Source organism: Polyodon spathula, chromosome 10, assembly GCF_017654505.1.
Source record: "Polyodon spathula isolate WHYD16114869_AA chromosome 10, ASM1765450v1, whole genome shotgun sequence".
Lineage (NCBI taxonomy): Eukaryota > Metazoa > Chordata > Actinopteri > Acipenseriformes > Polyodontidae > Polyodon > Polyodon spathula.
Genome location: NC_054543.1, coordinates 4,586,845 through 4,608,900, shown reverse-complemented (window position 1 = coordinate 4,608,900; position 22,056 = coordinate 4,586,845). Strand labels below are relative to the sequence as shown.

The 22,056-nt window shown below is 34.6% G+C and overlaps 1 protein-coding gene across 1 annotated transcript in view; it reads right to left on the bottom strand.

Moving 5' to 3' along the window:
- The window catches only part of LOC121321577 (transcription elongation regulator 1-like protein), a 48,645-nt gene extending 36,877 nt beyond the window's left edge, over positions 1-11,768 (bottom strand). Inside the window, exons 1-5 of the mRNA XM_041260583.1 lie at positions 11,306-11,768; positions 9,629-9,933; positions 8,703-8,849; positions 8,326-8,506; positions 1,664-1,858 (exon numbers count right to left, since the gene is read on the bottom strand). Of these exons, the coding sequence (XP_041116517.1) occupies positions 1,664-1,858; positions 8,326-8,506; positions 8,703-8,849; positions 9,629-9,898 (793 nt within the window). The 5' untranslated portion in view covers positions 9,899-9,933; positions 11,306-11,768. The remainder of the gene's footprint in view (positions 1-1,663; positions 1,859-8,325; positions 8,507-8,702; positions 8,850-9,628; positions 9,934-11,305) is intronic.
- Positions 11,769-22,056: the final 10,288 nt, after the last annotated feature.

The following is a 22,056-nucleotide window of genomic DNA, read 5'->3' as shown; positions in this document are numbered from 1 at the left end:
ATGTCAAACAGAGTTGAAGCAGTTCTGTAAGGAGGAATGGGCCAAAATTCCTCAAAACCGATGTGAGAGACTGACCAACAGTTACAGGAAACACTTAGTTGAAGTCATTGCTGCTCAAGGGGGTGCCACCAGTTACTGAATCTAAAGGTTCACATACTTTTTCACACATGGATATTGAATGTTGAATCATTTGTGGATAAATAAATGTTGAAAAAGTATCATGTTTTTGTGTCACTTGTTTAATCAGGTTATCTTTATCTATTATTAGGACTTAGATTAAGATCTAATAACATTTTAGGTTTGAAATATGTGAAATATGTGAAAATCATAAGGGGTTCACAAACTTTTTCTCGGCACTGTATACAAATACACACACATGCACGCAAGCAAGCACACACATACACACACACACACACACACACACACACACACACAATAGCAGGACGAAGAAGCCATGCTGAGTAAAGTTCACACATTACAAAAAACTTTAAAGTAAAACAGAGAAACATGTTGTTAAACAGCCTGCATACTACAGCGACAAAAAATCTGTAGATTAAAACCCTGTTTTCACTCTTAATAGCACAGCCTCATGGCAGAATCTCTAGGTGTTTCAGCAAACTAAATGATACCTTAACATCAAAGGATATTGGATTCTCCAACCCACTAATTGACAAGATAAGATTAACTGATCCTATTCCTTAGCTGCATGAGAAAGCTGCAGGCTTTTGATTATATTTGCAAATGTGTTTTTTTTTTTTTTTTTGTCTAAGCAAGGATAAAGCTAAAAGTTGAGGTACTTTGTAATTTGAATGAGAAGAACATCAAGGATGAAGGTGCAATTAATTTATTTAGAAAGAACCAACCAAACAAAGTGGGCATAATATTGAAAGTGAAAGATAGCAGCGAATATGAGCAGGATTGTTTATCTCTGAAATTTATAATTTAAAATTAATATGCTTATGAAAATGCAAATGACTTGTTTTCTGACCTGTCTACTCAATAAATTACTGCAGAATATGTCTGCAGCACAGCCTTGACTGTGTACCAAAGTACAAAAAATTATATTAGAAAAAGCCCCCCCCCCCCCCCCCCCCCCTCCTGTTGTAGTTTCTTAATGTATATGTGAATTATTGAGATATTCTAAAATAAGTTAGCACTTAATGATCTCATCACCTCATGATTAAGCAAAACACTGAGGCTGGAAAGAGAATTTAATTTTCTGCTGTCACGTGACAATTCCATCTGTTATATTTTAAGGGAAAATTTTCCTGTGGTCATAAGCGAGTGAAAAAACGCACATCCTATATCATTAGAGATTCAGCAAGGCACGCTGTGGTATGACATGTTGCTGTCATTTATTAGAGGTGTTCTAGTTTTGCAGCAGGCTGAGGACACTGGCATTAATGAGCTACATTTTAACATACCTGTCATTCTTAATTGAAAATACATAGTGACTTGGGAAATCTCATTAGCTGGCTGTGGTACACATAAAACAGGATGTAACATTTCAAATGACTCAATTAGTATTAATTCATTGAATAGCCTTACAGAAATTAACAGTAATTAATAAAGTTCTTGTTAAAATACAGCAACCTATATCAAGTTTGTAGACGCACAAGAAGCACTATTAGCCTATTTAGCACTTGAAGGTGCAAGACATTACCTGACGTTACAGGGGTAGACAGAAGTGGTATCTTGATTGGAGCCAGTGTTAGTACATGATAAGGCTGGGTACTGGCAGAAGATGGGCCCTGAGATGCTTCTGATTCGACTGCCACCATGGCCGCTGTGGCTGCTGCTGCAGCTAAATCAAACCTCTTGTTAGTTCCAACCTGTCTGATAGCAACTGGACAGCCCCCTGCAAAAGAGTTTTCAGTCAAACATCTAAACATATTCCTCATACACTGTACTGCACACACATGTAGCAAATTTCATTAAAATATTCAATGCCAGTATAATACAGAAAGTTTTGCACCAATGGCACAACATGTCATTTATTACCTTTCAATATATATATATATATATATATATATATATATATATATATATATATATATATATATATATATATATATATATATATATATAATATATATAATTTATTATATAATTATATATATATTATTATAATATATTAATAATACTATTATATATAATTCGCGAATTATATATAAAAAAAGACTCACGCTATTACACTTACACACTATATCAAGCAAAGCAGACTTTGTAATAAACAAGGTCATCTGATTGTAAAGACTAGAATGTCAGTACTATTGAAGACTAGCATTAATAAAGCAGACATTTTCAGTAATTACCTTTTTTATCTTTACGTTTTGTGATTTCATTGCTACAATATTTTGCACAGGGCCAAGAGATACAAATCTTTGCTCCACCTCATTAAAAAGCAGACTTTGGTTTGTTCTTAGAATTTATAAACTTGCACATACAAGCGTCAATAGATCACACCCATTTAAATTATATCACAGGCTGGAGCCCCTGGAGTAATACAAAGCCTACAGATAAAACTCCTTGTCAGGAGAGTTGCTTGTCTTAGCACATTCTTGCAAAGCAGCAGTTCTGCAGCATTATAAATGAGTGTGCTCATTTCTTCTTATGTATATTATATATGTATAATAGTTGTGTCCTCTCTCTCTCCTCTCTCTCTCTCTCTCTCTCTCTCTCTCTCTCTCTCTCTCTCTCTCTCTCTCTATATATATATATATATATATATATATATATATATATATATATATATATATATATATATATATATAGTATATATGGTTATATATGCCATTCTAGAACAACCTGCCTACCTTACGGGAATGTATTCATAATACTCTAAGAACATGCCTACCTTTCAAGCAACTAAAAACTTGATAGCAAGGTACATGTAAAATTAAATGATTAAGGAGTAGGAGCAATAAAGTAATTACAAACTGACACTTTCTTATTAGCAGGCTATTATAATACACAAGATAAGTGAATGTATTCAAATACATGCTCACCATCGATAATGCAAGAAACAGCGTACTGAGAAAGTAATAAAACATTCTATTTACTTGGCTCCTCTCTAATGTTTTCAAGCAACTTAGCAAACAAATTTGCTCAAATCAAGATTGTGTAGATACTGAACTATTCAAATTTTGGAAACTGATTTAAAATGTCACCTACATGTTGCTTCATTAGTTGCCAGGAAACGTTGCCCCGATCTTGCCTGGTGTGCATAACGCATGGGACAGGATTACATCCAATGTAAGACTAAACATAATACTATTCGTTCATTGATTCCTGCTGAGTTTTTTGGGCAAAGAGTCCCAGGCCAATGACATTTTAAATGTCTCCCATTACAAACTCTCCAGCAGGGACAAAAATGAGCACACACATTACTGCACAGGAATATAAAGGCACACAGGGAAACAATCTGTGAGACTGATAATGTAACATCAAATTTCAAAATGCCAGATAGCTGAACCAAGGAAACATATATTACTGTCTAAAGACTGGCAACCCTGGAGACTGAATTCCTCTATTATTCCACAGAAAAGTGTTGATGGGAGTAGCAGTGTGAGCTTCCATGTGAGTTGGCTAAGTTTGTGACTGTCAACTATAACGTACCCCTTTTTAATTTAAATGTGTACATAGTGGGCATAATATGAGTACCTGTCAAATATACTTATGTTGACTGATAAACAAATAGGAGCAAGAATCTTCCACACTGTGTTAAGAAAACTCTGCTTTACCTTTAAACACAACCCTAAATATGTTGAAATATATGAAAGATGGTATCTTAATGTGTCTGATTTGGTGTTATATCTGCTGCAGTAATAGAGTACTATATATTAAAAATACAATTTCTTGGAAAATTCACTGATGGAAGAAAACAGTGAATGATTTCCTTACCACAGTCAAACTTATATTTATTATTATAAAATAATAAATTTAAACAGTCCATTGAATAACTCAACTTTTCAATGGTTTCACTGCCACTAGTTAGATCATTAAAATAGATTCATAGAAATGGCAAATGTAAATACTATTAGTGTACTCTAAACATGTATGCATACTGGCAGTAATTCTGCTTTCACTTTTTAATTTTCCTTTTTATAGACATGGCTATAACATATACTAAAAGAGAAAAGGCAAAAAAACCCCAGCATATTTAGTTACGCAACATTCGTTAGTTTTATGACCCAATGAGAAAACAGGTTCCTGGTCTATGGGACTGTATAACACATAGCCTGTTTTGGCAGCTTACTGCAAAGTGGAGCTCTTGATAACAGACTGACAGGGCAAGTTTACATTAGAGACAGTGAGAATCAATACAGAGTATGACAAGTATCATAATTGGCCATGCTTTGCTTTACAACCAAGTGTACTTTACACAAACAACAAACAATGACTGCTCATAATACCACCATCCTAGACTTCTTTCCATTGTACTTCTATTGCATTTAGGATTAAATATGTTGTCATTACTATCACTCTTGCACAAATGTATGTGATAAATGTATATTCATTTATTAAGTTCCTACTAAAAACATGGTTTTGTATCTCTTGTGACTTGGCTCAGATTCATGCAATTGCTGCCTGACAACAAATAATATATATATATATATATATATATATATATATATATATATATATATATATATATATATATATATATATATATATATATATAGGGCTGTCAATTAATCACAGTTCACTCCACTATCTTGACCCTCTTAGCATACTCGTCTCATTCCCTGTGTCAGTATTTTACTATACTCGAGTGCATGCAACGCAGTGAGTGCAGTCTGCATTTGCATAGAAAGTTAGGCATATTACTGCATTATGCAGCAAAGTACTGAAAGTGAAGGACTTGTTCTGAATGGGAAAACTTTCTGACGTATCTACTTTGAAATTGAAACTTTCAGTATCACAGATGTAGGCTATATCTAATTTGAAGCGCCACCTGTGTGCTAAACACACATTTCACTTCTCAAAATACACTTTCTAGCAACAACACAAATTAAATCTACCAGAGTACAATTTTTGAAATTCAGGATCACTCGAGACCATGAATCAAGCTAGGTATGATAATATAACCAGTATATACAATTCAGGAGACTATAACCGTTACTCAAAGAAGGTTTTGTTTTATTTAGACAATTTTAAGTTATGAATAAAAGAGACTACTATTTTTTAAATGATAATGAAAAACATCTGTAAATTATACTCTTTTAAAGAAAACTCATAAGAACATATACAGTAGAATTTGAAATTTATTAAGGTAATAAACTGACTCCATTGTGATTTAGCAGTTGGTTCAGACAATTTAACAGAAAATGCTGGAGTTTTTCTGTATAATTATGTGTAAATAAATATAAAACTATAAAGGGGCAACAGTGTTAATCCATAAATACGCTGGGTTGTTTTTTGAATAATAATAATAATAATAATAATAATAATAATATAATAATAATAATAATAATAATAATAATTTCACTTGTATAGCACTCCATGCAAGATTTCCAGGGTGTTTTACAAAAGAAAACAAAAAAGCCTGTGTCAAGTACATAATCCAGCAACAAAGACATTTTCAAGCAGGATTTAAAATATTCAATTGTTCTAGCATTCCTGCAATTCCATAGACGAGAGGCATTATAACTAAATGCCCTGGTTCCAACAGAGTTAGAAAACTAGCCTTGTTGCAGCACACAAATATCAATGGGCTGACCTGACCTGCACTGACATGTAATATTCATGGCCACTGCTGTAAATCAGCTTGTGATCCAGCTCTTTACTCTTTACTCTGTGCCGATATAACCACTATTCCAATCTTCCATAGGTTTTTATCCAAACAATGTGCTGTCTGTAGAGGCAAGACTTTCAGGACCATGGACAGCACTACCCCCCCCCCCCCCCCCCCACTACAATTTAAAATGTGGAAAATAGACAGCAAAAAGCCACGTGATGTGCGTGCTCAGTACAGCCGCACTCATCGTCAAAATAACAAGTTATTTTATAAGACTAATTAGGTAAATCAGGCGATTATGCAATCAACCAATTGAAATACCCCTCACCGCAATTAGCTGTGGAAAATTGCACACCTCTCACAATAAATAGCGGGTTTGGGTCAACCCTGTGTGTGGGTAGGCTACACATTCCAAAAGAAAATGAATGGCACACAAAGACCTCAGCCTGGTGCTAGCCATGGTGATGAGGATGCTCGGAAGTGAAAACTGAAATTTACCAATATGGAATTGGAGATTTTGGTACAAGCAGTACTTGTAACACATGAAGATGTGTTACAAGCTCAAAATTCCTCACCAGGACAAAGGAATAAAATATGGTATGTGCAGTGGCTTCTTAATAAACAAATATACCACTTCAGAGTTTGTCGTAGGTTGCTTATACATTACGACGCAGTTACTGTGCTTTGCATATCAGTTCAACTTCTTATTTTGTACAGAATAATTCCAGGCGTATAAACTTTTCAAACTTCAGAAACAATACGTTTTATTTACTTACATCCATGGCAGTCAAACGGGTGGATAATCCTTCCATTGTTGTACTGCAATATGTACAGCAACAATACAGCTGCATACGAACAGTCTTCAGTTTAACTACTACTTATAACTTCTTACAGTCTTATGCAGTTACAACTCTTCTATTTCTTATGTTTGTTCATATTTCTTACTCTATGTATGATTTTAAAGCATATCTGTATGGTATATATGGTCAAAAAACTATACTTGCTCTAGGTACAAACTAACTGTGTCATCTGTCTCTCTGTACTTGTTTTTTTACCATTTTCTTTCCAACTCGAATTTAACAATACTGGCTGAACCAGTATTGTTAAATACCAGAATGCCATATTACAAAAAATACATTCTGAAGGCATTACTGAAATAAGGAGGATGAGCCCTTATTGTATATGAGACTTTTTCTTCCATGCGCCTCGGAATACTGTTCCTTTACTAATGTCTACACTGTAGGAAGTAAAGGCTCTCATTAGAACGTTGCTTTGCCACTGTGGGGAGACCTTTTTATGTGCTTCTAAGAACCTTTTTTTTAAATGGATTATATATTCTTTATATTTGTAAAAAAAAATCTTTATAAAAAAAAAACATTACTATCTTCCATTAATTTAATCCTTAAAACAATAAACTTAATTATATTGCTTATTTTATAAAACATACATGTACTGGTATGAGAGCTTCAATCCATTTCTGGCAATATGATTTTATGGGCTTAAGCTGTCTTCTTCTTAAAAGCAGACCACGGTATTGATGTGAGACAGATCAGTACAGTCCGACCACAGAGCAATTTGAAGGTTACTGATTCAAAGTCAGTTCTGCCTTACATGTGACTCAGTGCCTTCATCTGAAAGGATTTGTCATTTTCATGAAGCAGCTGGCAATGCACAATGCTGAGTGCTGGGGAGCAAAAGGATAACTGGGGAGCACATGGATAGGCTTTTTTAAGAGTACACCGCTATACAAATAGGTAAAGAAAAGGCTGTTCCTCATCTGAGCAAATTATTTGTTAACTATGACATTAGCACCCCTTCTGGCAAACACAATACTTGCTACTGGGAGACTATACAGACTTTCTGCTAAAAAAGACAACACAGACAACAGTGTTTGACAGGAAACCTACAAGCCTGGGTTATTTGTTTATGTTAGTTTTCTGCAGGATTGCTCTGCTTTACACCGCCTAATATCAAATCAACAAGGGTCTAAACGACAGTACAAACATCAATGGATCTGATTACTCTGTAAGGATCTTATGCATCTTTGTTCTTGTAAAACAGTAAGGGTCATGGATGACAGCACAGTACTGTACAAGGAGGCTAGCAGAATAAAACTGCACAGTATATTCTCCAAACATTAGGCACACGATCCAAAACAAATCCAATTCAAACCAATAGTAAAAAATAAAATAAATAAATAAATAACCTGCCATTTCATTTCAGCCTGCTATTTTTTTAAAACAGGTGCAGGATATAAAAGCTGCTATTTCATACACCATATTATTATTGGTAACTGATTTATCAATTGCAGCAAAATCATGAAGCATAGAATGTTTACAGTAGCACGGACGGAAGGTTCAACATTCCATTTCCATTTGTTAATATAGATGAACGGCCCAATGTATTTGCGTTTCAAAATAAATTACGTATGTCAGCCAACATATATTGTATGCATGTTACTTTAAAGAAGGGATTTTAACATTAACATGTGTAATGTTAAATATCACTAAATTCCACAATAAAGAGAGAACTTTACCAGGTCTAAGCTGGTAGACATGTTAAATGCACTTTGATTGAATACTAACCTGATAGAGACTGAGGTGTTACCAAAAGTGTGTGGAGATTCGGTGAGGCAGTGGCTGGTCGAGATCTACTCATTGCTACTTGATTTGTTATCAGAAGTGGTTTTTCATGCCTCTGGAAAAGTCTTACTTCTTCAGGATGTATCCATGTTGTGTCCATTGCAAGTGAATTATTTAGGTACATCTGAAACACATTTAAAGAATTAGCAGTGGTAAATGTCCATTAAGCTTCAATATTATAAGTTGAGTTATGTATACCTAAACCATAACATCTGTTAACAGCAATAAACAAAATTAGCCCTAACATTAATGTAATATCTACTGTATGTTCATGTCATACAATATGATTTCAAACATAAGCAATTCTTTCTCTAGTTTACCTTGTATTCTGGTATCCTTTTCTCTATCCATCCCTTCCCAAAATGGGGTGGTAGGACTGAAGTGTAAACTTGGGGGAATATGGGATGTAAATCCATGTTTGCAGAACGTTGGAATCCCACAACAGGTGGTCGAGAAGTCAGTTCCCACTAAAAATGTATGTTAACACAGCATCTATTAAACTGAAATGCTAATATATATATATATATATATATATATATATATATATATATATATATATATATATATATATATATATATTTTCATGGTTGTCTTTATGCCAGTGGTAATTGCTGATATTGAATTTTAACCACATGACATAATACTGCACATACAGTTAGTTTTAAAAACAACCATGTTTTAAACGATATTGGATGCCTTTCTAGGTTCTCAGCTGACATGCCAGACTTAAATGTTGTTCAGTGGTGATATGTAAACTTTGTAGGTTATTGGAAGTACACAACAGGTAGTATTTATGATGCAATTAGATCATCTCAGACTGCAGCTCAGCTACTATTTTACAACCTCCCCTTGAAATATTGCTGCATTTGGTGACAGACCACAGGGAGAATTTGATCACCTCTAGTGGTTAATCGGTGACATGACAAGTAATTTGCAGCACATAGCACTGTTTTATAACAAGCAATAAGCAACAAGCTGCATTACTCGATTATCACTCTATAGTGATTGAGCGAGTCAAAAAAACAGTGTAGAATTACTTATGTACGTATCGTTATTTGCTTTGCATCTGGATGAGCAAGGAAGCATGCAAAGTTTCTAAAACAAAACTGCACATGAGTTTTGTAAATTATTGTAAGTGGAAATGTAAGGTAGAGTATGACTCACTGATTAAAAAGCTGTGTTTCTTAATTGAATGCAAAAGAAAGGGAGAATTTCAGTAGACGAGCATTGCCATGCATTAGCGTACCTGAACATTACGCAAAGGGAACTGATGAACAGCAGCTTCTGGGGCAGAGGGCATTGGCATCAAAGGCAGAAAGGGATCACAAGGAAATTGCCAACCACCAACAGCTTGCAGTAGAGGAGTGGGGTGATGAGAAGAGACTAACAAAGGAGGGGGCACCCCACCGATCCTGTACAGCCCAGATGCAGCTGGGATCCTCCAAATCCAGGGAGGGGGTTCTCCGTTCATCTGCCAGAGCTGCGGCTGTCCTTTTAATCTCAGAATAGGAATCATTCTACATCCTACACCCAATGGACTCAGTGGGTTGCCTTTGAGGAACATTACCAAAAAAAAAAAAAAAAAAAAAAAAAAGTTGTAAATGTGCACACAGAAGGGACCAGACCAGATCACATATTGTAACAGTTCATTTTATATTTATTACTACAGAACCCACAAAATGTAAAACATAATGGTGCCTTGCAATTGCTTAATATATATATATATCATATATATATATATATATATATATATATATATATATATATATATATATGTGTGTGTGTGTGTATATATATATATATATATATATATATATATATATATATATGTGTGTGTGTGTGTGTGTATATATATATATATATATATATATATATATATATATATATATATATATATATATATATATATATATAAGTCCAATGTTCAGTATACATACCTAGAAAATGATCAAATTTTGTTCATAACATTTGGGAAGAAGAAGAGGAAGAAGAAATAATAATCAATAACCACTAATAATAATAAGTAATAGGAATTCAAACTGCAACATGTTTGAGCATGTAAGGATAACTGTTGTATTTAGTTCATACAATGCGATTTCTTCTCAAAATACAGTATGCAGCAAAACACATCTCCTACTCAGTAAGCCCGCAGCATTTGCTATACATACATTCTAGTTGTTTACCCCTTATTCTGTACACATTCTGGAGACCCTAGTAAACTACCAATACAACACGGGCTGGTCCCCCACCACTGCCACTTTGCCACCCTACTTTAATAGCATGGAAACACAGATCAAGTCTGTCCACAAAAGTGCAACATAGGCTACAGTATTGTATGCGTGAACTCAAAGTAGTAGAGTCAATGTTTTCCAAGTCTGGATTTACAGGTAACGTAGTGTGACTGTTTGGAAGTTCAAACGCGATTTTGTCAGTGCAGTAGTCCACATATGTGTTTGTGTCAAATTGATAATAACCTTGCAAATAATTTCTGAGTAATGCATTCCACAGGCTTAATTATATATTTTATTTGAAGTGTTAAACGTCTAGCTACCAGTTTAATAAAACATGCAATAAAATGTTTTAAAATAAAACATGCGGTCATTTCCACCACCGTTCTGCCAAAATAAATACATACATACATACATACATACATACATACATACATACATCTCAGCAACGTTTAACGTTTGAATATATATATATATATATATATATATATATATATATATATATATATATATATATATATATATATATATATATATATATTATGTGTACGTATGCACATTGGGCTGGTATATATTAGATCTGAAAATAACTAAATATCATAAAAACATAAAACATGTATAAAATAAAATACAATAATGCAAAATGCAACTTTGTATTTAAAAAAAATAAAAGAAAGAAAGAAACTATAACTTACCTTAAATGTGCGTCATCAACTGCCCAGGCAACTATCCTCGCATATGCTCCATTTTCGCTCAACTTCTGCCGTGAAATTGGTACATTTTAAACCTGAACATCCAAAACCCGTCTGCTGCTTCTTAATGTGATTTCGATTCCCCACTCACTCAGCAATGATAGAACAATCAGATGCTACTGATGTAGAAAACCAAAAAAATACACGCCTCCCATAAACATCCTTATCAGGTCCGTGGTAGAATCTGCTGTTATTTTGGGAAATGTGGCTACAGTTATCAGCCAAAGTAGCTGTTCACTCTCCGTCCCTGATTCAGTGATGATAAACAGGCGACTCTCACTTCCCACTTCTGCCTTAAAAGTGTGCCACCTCTGAAACTGTACCGCTCTTCACATCCAGCGTCAGCAAGGAAAGAACAAGAAGCTGATGCAGATTTTGCAATTTGTGTACCGCTATTTCATCGAGGACGTATTTGTATTAGTTGAAAGTCTAATTATTATTATTATTATTATTATTATTATTATTATTATTATTATTATTATTATTATAATAATAATAATAATAATAATAATAATAATAATAATAATAATAATGTTTTAGGTACGATCCAGACTCTAATTATACAGGTACATGAGATATAGTCTGTTTGAAGTAAGCTACAGTAAGTATTGCGTCTTTACTCGACAGTGTCCTGCATCTGAATGCGCAGGAGCCTCAGACTGTGCAGGAAAGGTTATATTCTTGCTGTGCAATAAGTGAACGATTTGCAGTAACTGCACACATTAGTCAATCCATTGATAGACTTAAAAAAAAAATAAAAAGGACAGATATAACAGTATTTTACATTGAAGTTATTGAAGTTGAATAGCAAAATATTGATCAAACGAAAACTGTCCAAATGAAGGCAGAATACAATCTGCAAATACCCGGAAATTAAGCAGCTATTCTGTTTGTGTGTGTGTGTGTGTGTGTGTGTGTGTGTGTGTGTGTGTGTGTGTTTATTATGTCGGTGTCACTTTGCGCATTGAAAAGTACATTACAATGGACTACAGCGGTGTGCAGTACTCAAGTTCAAAGTCACTAGTCACGTATTTTGTGATAACAAAATCGAGATAGAAGCTTTTCAAGAAGCCTCGTTTCTAGATATGCCATTATCTGGCACTGCAGTTGACCACCAGGGGGAACGTTAGGGCTAAATCTGGAAATCCCATTCACGACATGAGCAATGGAACCGACTTTTTTTCAGAAATGGGCCTAAAGACTTACCTCCAGGATTTGTATTGAATATGCAGCATTCCTAGTGACAAAAAGTGAAACATTTCCCCACTAGAGAGTCAAAAATTAAACACAATGGGTGTAAACTCTGAAACTATCAATGCAAAAAGCAGAATTTGCACACACATATCAAATATTCTGGAATTTATATTTATTAGTGTATTTATTTACGTATGTTTACCTATTTACATCTTTAGAAAAAGTACCTCTCTATTTTACAGTGTTCACCAGAACCAAGAGATACAATGAAAGCCGTATAGCAGTTTTAAACATAATTCCAATACCACCATTTGAAGTCCAAGATGAACAAAAAGCAATCAAACTGAAAAGGCAACCTTTTTGTTGCTCTATCTTTGAGACGTTTTCTCAAATTGTACAACTGACTACTGACCCAGCACTCTTTGTCACTTTTGAACACAATGTTATTATACATGTCTATTCATCCTCCAACCACCAGGGACAATTTATCAGAACAACATACTCTTGGGCTGAAGCATTGAAGACAGAGAGAGAAAGAAATTGTCATCAAAACACTGTAACAAAAGAGACTTTTAATGAATATTTGAATTCCTGCTAAATGACTTCAGCGGTTAATAGTTTTTGTCTGTTTAGCATATTTCAATAGTATGTAGACACCCACTAAGCATACAAGGAAGAGCGGTTCAGAAAATTAAATTTTTAATGAGCAAAAGACATTTTGCTGAAGATAATGACCCATATTCATAAAAGTTAGCAGGTCTCTTTTATTCATTATATTGCTGTATTCATCAAAGATTTTTCTGGGAAGAAAAATCACGCACTAAAATACCTCATTGGTACATCCTACCACCAGTTAACATGCAGTATTTCACTACATGTTAGGACAGTTTATCACTTGGCCAAAACCCTACCGCCTCTTAGTGAATGAGCCCCTCTATCAGATTTATTGGAAATACATTTTAGAAACTGCGTTTTGCATTTAAAACAACAACTTTGTGACTATATCCTGGTTTTCTCCACAGCTCAAAATGTGTTAAGCTGAGATCACATAACACTTGTCTTTGAAAGCTAAAAAAAAAAAAAAAGATACTGTTTAAATAGCTTTAAATAATTAGTTATTTAAATGTTGTTGGTTTTTTTTTGGTTTGTTTTTTGTTTTTTTGTTATTTTTTAATAAAATACAGTTTGATATAGAAAACTGTTCTAGATTGTTGCTAAGGGAGCTTTAAATAACTTGTGAGTTAGCTTTGTGAATTGCTTTACCTCAATAGGCTTTAATGATTTTAATAAGGAGTGTTTTAAGGAATGTTATTTTGATGTACTGTTCTTTTTTTATTTTTATAAACTAATAGAATTTAAAAGGTTTGATGAATCAGCAGACTTTATTAAGTGTATCAAAAAGGGACAGTCTTCCAGTTTTGTGACTAGGGCCCAGCGTCTCATCTAAACACGCTGGACAAGCTTTGTATGATACATTCTGTCAGTCTCAGTTTTGGTATTCCCTTTATAACAGATCAGCAACACCTGCCTTGTGTTCATCCTGTCTTTCAGTGATTTCATTGAAGTTTATTAGAACAACAGTCATTTTGCATCATGGTTTTTTTTTTTGTATCTATCTACCTGTTTAAAAACTCTTAACATTAAAAAATGTGAGAAAAATCTATTGTTACAACAACTATAAACTTATACTCTGCCCAAGTGTTATTATTATGGACAACCCTATATCTAGGCAGAAGAGATGCCTTTTCAACATTTAAAGGTACTTCACCTTTAAGAAGCCTTTCATACCTACAGTATAACAGCCTTCTGATTGCTCTTACATAGCAGCTGGGTATATTTTAACAATGTACCACTTAATAATTGCTGAATACTTATTAAAGAAAAACGTACACATAACTTTCAAGCGGGAACACATAACTGATGATGAAAAAAATACAAGTTGTACTTTATTGATCCATTAGATGGAAAATAGCCTCTAATTGAACATAAAAGCTTCCTCTAATTTTGTTAGGAGTTCTGTTAGGAGCTTTTGTTAAAGCTAGCGTTGCCAATGAAAAACATGAGTATAACAGTAATCTCTTAACCCCAAACAAGATCTGCACCACAAGCAAACATGGTTCATTTCTTTACATAAACAATGCCAATTGTGGTTTCCTTTCTAATAATCTAGTGTGCAGTTTTTGTGAACTGTATTTTATAAAGTCCTGAAAGCACTTCAGCAAAAGTGATATGCCCTTCCTGAATAACGTGCTCATTAATTGCACAATTATTTGTTTAGCTTGCAAGCTTAAAACAACAAACAGTGTGTGAGAAGAAGCTGCACTCTCAACATGATTGGAGGTAGCCACCTAGAACTGTCAAACAGGCAGATGATGCTTACTGTTTACACACATTACTGTGCATTATTAATGGACATATGGGGTATTATAAAGTTCAAAGACCTGGCATACATTGCTGAACAAGAAGTACAGTACATCCACACATCATCCAGTGGCTTTTTTAGACAACACCAAAGTGTTGATCTTTGCTACTAAAACAAAATGATGGAACAATTGCACATAAGGGCTGTGCATATGTGCATATCTTGAGGTTAATTAAATCTGAGAAGCTATAAATCTGTGTGAGGCCTCAACTCATTCATTCATTCCCTGTGATGCTTACACACATTGTAAATTAACCATGTGATATGGGCTTCAACAATGCCCTCTGTGAGGATTTTGTTTGTTTTGCATCATTGTGTTCCCCATGGCTTGTTTTTGCTAATCCTCTACTTTGGATACATAAGCAACAGGTGGATTGTACATACCCCAAGTGACTTCATGCCAGACATGTCAGCTACTTTGTGTATTCTTGCAATGCTTAGACAAAGTAATAAAAACAGTAACTGACCCTTTGCATACCAGCAGAGCTTAAACTGTAAATTCAATTTAAAATATTGTATTAGATAGAAAGTAAGCCAGGTTTTTTTTTTTTTTTTTTTTTTTTTTTTTTAATATTTTGTGATGAGTTATGTGCTTTGTAGTGCTTGGTAGAATATTGTGTATGACACAATTGGCTACAGCTAACAAGTCCTCTCACTTTGTCTACAATGATTCCAGTCAGACCCTTTCACTTCAATTTAGCACTTAGATAAAAACTGTAGGCTGACTTTTTCTAAGCCTCCAAAATCTTATTATTTACAGTGCATGAGACACTAAGGAAACAACAAAATCCTCGAGAAATGAGGAATGTGATTATACTGAAAGGGGAAAAAGAAAGTCATTGAGTTTGCCAGGTGTTTTGTGGATGATGCTAGAGCTTTTAAATAATGTGCATAATATAAATTACAGGAGATATGTGGCTTTCAAAAACAAAAACAGTGTAAATATCACTTACCAGAGTGAAAGCTGCAGGAATTTAGAAATTTTTAACAGATTTTTTTTTTGGATGAATAAATCAATGATGGCATCACAGGAATCTTTAGATAAATAAACGCCTCAGCCAAAGCTACATATGTGCCAGTCAGCTGGGAAACAGCACCAGGCGTACGGCAGCTGTACTGAGAGAGGAGGTCAATCCACACAGAACACAAAGAGTCAAAACTGTTTTAAAGCTAATTCACAAGCTAAGTAATAGGGTATGATGGAATGAAACTGGGTTATTTTAACTTCTTCAATGCTTACACCCAACTCTGCTCACAAGCAAACAATCTTTCTTTTTAAACATCTGTTTTTCACTGAAGCAGCCTGTTTGAATTAAAAAACCTCTTACTATTTAGAGCACGTATTTGATCATAGAAACATTAAGGGCAAGACTGCCTTCAAATATTCTGAAACAGAATGCTAAACGTCTGGACGATACATAAACATGTTAAAATGGAGGTTACGAGGTTACAATGCATGTTGAAATTGTCAGCTCTAAATGTTTGTTTGTTTTTTTGTTTATAATAGGTTGTTGATATGTAAATAATAAATCACCAGCTTAGTTAAAATACCTGCCTATATAGTGAAACTCTGTGACATTTTATTGCCACTGGTACCAATTGTAAGGATTTGCAATTTGTTTAAGGTATTTCTGTCAACAATGCAAGACACAATCATATGAAATCTAAGATAGGATAGTTAATCAAGTTCCTGCGGCTTGTTAACAATAAAAAATAACAGTCATGACAAACAATTGGTACATGCAGTATGTCTATAAATGTAAGTGTGCATACATGTTCTATTGTATTAGTGAGGCCCTTATGTGTGCAGTGTTAAGGGGAAATATTATCATGGTTTGGCTGTCTTGCCATATTCTAGGCATGGTATGGAAATGATTTAGCCGTGTAAATGAGTGTTGATGATGTTTAAAATGAAGTCTTAACCATTAAAAAGCATGGTGTAGTATGGTGTTAACAAGATATGGCTGGTCCAAGTTCTAGATTATTTCTCCAAAATAACAAATAATGAGTTACAAAGACAAAGCAGAGGCTAAAAGTGAGAGGGCACCTGATCTACCCTGCATGTTCTCTGGTAATTGGAACATGATTCATAAATAGTGTGTAGGTTGCTTCTCAATTTGCATAATAGTCCGGTCAGTGCTAATGTGGCAGTAGTGGGGAAAGAAATGTTATTTTTGTCTATCAATCAGTGATAATGTGTCTTTTATGAGTTATTAAGCAACTAATGGGTTTTAATGAGTATGTGCATGCAACCAGTACAGTCCAATAATCAATTGTAATGAAAGGTAAGGCTGAAAATGGAATACAATAAGAACATATGCCTCTGTAATTCAAATACTAATTGTCAGCTACAGTAAGTGACAGTTCAAGTGTAAGTCCATTGACATTTTACTAACTGATCAATGATGATCCAGAATTTGGTTTCAAAATTAAAAAAGATGATTCAAATATTCCCTGGTTGCCATTGCCTATCCTTTGTCCACTAGGTTTGTATTTTTATCTGGGTAGTCAAGCATGAATAACCTGAACCCATTAAATTACCAGTTATCCACACAGCTCTTCAGTCATTGCTTCCCTTGTGATTTTACAGTATCGGTTTCTGATTCTCAATTCCAAGGAGTTCAGGCATTTGACATTTAGTACGATAAAACAGCTATTAAACAGGGTATGATTTCTTTAAACCATATTCTTAGTAATTAGATACGTACCAGGATTTCAAATCCAATGCATTTGGATTTAGAAATAGTAAATGAAACTTAATTAATTGAAGAACACATTTTTGGAGTTGTGGGCAAAGCACAGCAAAAAACATACCCTTGGTTAAACCTAAAGACACAGGGCCATATTCACCATGCTGTTTGCACCATGTTTTATGAACCGGTAAAATTCAAAATAAAATGTAACAAAACAAGGACAAAACACTTATTTTTAAGGATTTTTTTTTTTTTTTTTTAATTTAATTTAATTTTACATTTTAGTTCCCAATTATTTTATTCCCAACTTTGTTCCCAAGTCAGACTGTCTAACCATGCTCCTTAACCTCAATAATTCACCACAACAGCTCAGGAGAATGGAAGGTCAGAGGGCATCCACCGACACCCCCATCCCCCCACCACCACCACCACACAAGAGGCTCTGCAGGACAAAGACCAGCCCTGCAGGTGTCAGCTTCTGTTCATGAGGCACCTAGTCAGTAGGGACCCTTTTTTAAGCTTTTGACATAAAATAAAATGATGTTAACTTGGTGATGGTGTCCAACAATTGTGTTCCATCTTACATACCACAGTAACACAATGCAATACAAAGGCATGTACAATCATTAAGTCATGAATCAAATACACTTGTAAGAAAACGTGTAGGGAAGAGTCGAGGAAATTAAATTACTTATAAACACAGGCATAGATTAATAGAAGAATATGCCCTGGTTATTTGTATTCCTTACAATCACTATTTAGAAGACAATTAACGTGTCCTTATGTGTAATTTTTCCTTAGTCTTTCTTGATTTGTTTCTGTAATTGGACATCTAATTTCCTAGGGGTGTTTTGTGAAATAATTAGGACTTTGTCAACCAGTGACCTTATGATTCTAAATTGTATAGGCAATTGATTATATTTTGTGAGTAAAATATCAATGAAGCGGAGAATCGTTTTCTCTTGTATTTGGTTACCATGTGTTGTTTATTTATTCATAAATCTTTGTGTTTACATTCCATTAGACTGAATATTAAAAGGCCACTTTAATCAATATTTGATTTGGGTGGCATATATTCAAACTCCTCCATGATTTAACTGGGATATATAATAGCTTGTATTGTGCATTAGATTCTCATTAACCTTTGACCACCACCCCTGTAGTTTAACAGACAACTTAAACTCATTAGATTAAAACAGGCAATGTTCAGTCTGAACACCCCTTAGTAACTTGCACAGAACACTAGAGGTGTTGTTCATTTTTTTAAACACCTTGTGTCTTTGGTGTTACAATCAGTTATATAAGTTAAACTTATCAGAAATAAACATTACATACAATGTACAGCACATGGGTCTTGGTATCAACTAATTGTTATTTTAGATCCCCAAGGGTTAAAATACCACTTCGTATAAAAGATGGCTTGATAACATGTACAGTCCTTTCTTTTTAATATTACTTTAAAGGTTACAACATTGTTACCATTGATCCAGTTAACTTGTAAAATGTTTAGCTAATGCCCATTAGGAAATCTAATTGACAATGGCCCAAAGAAACAAGAGACAGATACTCTACCCTGTACACAAGAGAGAGTAAACAACCTGAAAATGAACGTTGTGGTATCATTTCTTAGGGACATATATTTAATAATAGATTTACATTATCATCTATTTCACTTATGAAAATAGAGACAACAGGTGCTTATAGTCATTTGTCCATAGAATGCTGTGGATATTACAGAATCGCTTGTGTCTTCAGAGACCAGAGAAGGATTAAAGAAAACACATAAGAACAACGTTCATTCTCGTTGTCCAGCTTGGGTTGCAGATGTATATCTTAATTTTCCACTGCTGTTAACCTTTTGCCTTTCACAACTGAATACCATAAAGGGAATAACAAGCCAATTTACAGTACAGGAGTCGAAAACATCATTGGAGATAGTTCACAGAATGGGAGCTAGGGCTGTGATTGGAAGGGAGTGTTTTTTGTAATTTAGGCTCGGCCTCTAGACAAGGGAGAGAGAAAAGGATGGGCCAGACTCTATGGAGTCGAAGCTAGCCCTAATGGCCTCCAGGTCCCTGAAAACACAGAGTCCTCTGAATTCTCAGAGAGTTGTTATAGGCATTGCCTCGCGACTAGGTCTCAGTTAGCGACAAGGTTCGACCCTCAGAGGATTGAACGGATCATAGGAAGCCTTGACATAAGGAAAAAAGAGAATCTGAAAAGACACAAACAATTGTTAGTCATGGGACTCAAGCACTAAGACTATGAGGACCAAGTCCCAGGAGGGTAAAGAAGGAAGAGAGACAGAGCCTTCTTTCTTGAGGCAAGACATAGCGCTTGAGCTGTGAAAGAATAATGAAGTTGGTGGTCCCCCCTGACCATACGAAGAACCTACAGAGTTACTGGAACTCCAGGTCAGGGAAGTGAGACTCATTGTCCCCCCAGAGGGGACAGACACAGAGGCAAGTGGCACATGAAAAAGTGAGGATGAGGACGGAGGAGGAGGGAAAAACTCAAGATATAATTAGGGAGTCAATGATGATAGGCAGGTGAAATTAGAAAGGGACGAAGCCCTGGCTCACGCCGCCTGAAGTCCACTAAAGTTAACATATGATTTAAGGTAGCCTACACTGTAGTGTTGCATGACTTATTCAGTTAGAATAAAAAAAAATGCAGATTTCCACCACTAATGGAATGACTCAGGAATGATCACATATCCCTCCAGAACAATTTAACACGTTGACTAATGCTGATTTCGATCAAAACATTATCGGGGGAAAAAAAAAGTTACAAGTTATTATTTATTTCAGCATTTCTTTCTTTTTTTTTAACTCAAAAATGCTAATTCAAATGTATTCATACTTTTTATGCTATGATAGTATAGTCTACAAGGTGCTAGAAATTTCAATATGATAATGCAGAATCTAATTCTAGAAAAGTCTAGAAGATGGGCCAGTAAGATGGGTTATACAACAGCAGAGGTCTGTCCTGTCACATAAGCTTGATAAAATGAATATCACCACAGACACAAACACTTCCTCAAAATACTTGTCTAATTTTATAACTACAGTGGTTTCACTCCCACAAAAAGGTGCATTCTTATTGGATGATGTCCATAGCCAAGCAAGACCTTTTCCTAGTTGTGTACCAAATGATAAGCCAAACTCTCAAAGCAAACAAAGTCACATGATCACAATACAACATTCAATATGGAATTACATTTGTTCCAGAGGAGTTTTCCTGACACCTGAATATTTCTTTATCTCACATAGTTTATGAGAGGATGGAGGTGATCGCATTCACTTCTGACACATCTGATCTCGTAACCTAATGTAGAAGCAATTTTAGAAGATTTATTTTTTCAACCTGCAGTTGAAAGTTCAAGATATGGTAGGGTTTGCTTCTGTACATTTTCTTTACAGTTATAGCTTACGATGTTGTGCTCTATGCATGGCAACATCTCTCAAATTGAAAACATTTCAAACTTTTCTTTTTTTTTTAACCACTTACACATTGTGATACTTGATGAATCTGCATTGTGCTATCGACAGCATAATGGTGCTTTGGTTGTAGTTGTTTATGAAAATAATTTTGTTTGAATGCTGGTCTACCAGGCTGTCACTGTTTTGATCCCCAAGTAGCACTGCTATCAGGTACTGTTCACCATCGAGAGCCATTCCTCACAGTGCAGACTGGATCTAGACTGCTTTTAAGCATTTCCTCGATAAACAACAATCGTGGACTACCTTACCTAACATTAGGAAGTCCAAGATCAGTGCTAATCAAGGACTGCAAAGCCTATGGTACATAATGTATTATCCACCTATTGAATATATTAATTAAATTCAGGACACGAGTTGTGGATTTTACCTAGGCTTTCCTGAATATTGTCAACCATTTAGCCATAGGCTTTGATGGTACCTCATCAAATTATCAGTCCTTAATCAGATTATTTATCTTATACCCATGTATGATGCTGGAACGTAAAAATTGTGACACAAATTCTTAATTTGCAATATGCTATACCAGTGAGATGTGAGGTTTCCAAATACTGCGTCATTTAAATCACAAAAAAGGCATTTTACATATTTTTACACACTAAACTTTTACACACACATGCACTGAAAAAGAAAATCCCAATATTATTACCTATAATTAATTTCATCTATCATTTTTAGATATTATTATTATACCCCAATCATAAAATGAATTAATCATGAAAATAAAATAGTTTTATCATGGACAGCCACAGCTCGACAAAATCATGTATTCATTTTTGCTTCATTTAAATTTAATATGAAGTAAATGATTAAGTATAAAATTGTGTGTTGGTTCATATGTAATCATATTGTAATCAAGAGGACTTAGAAATAAACCTACCTAGA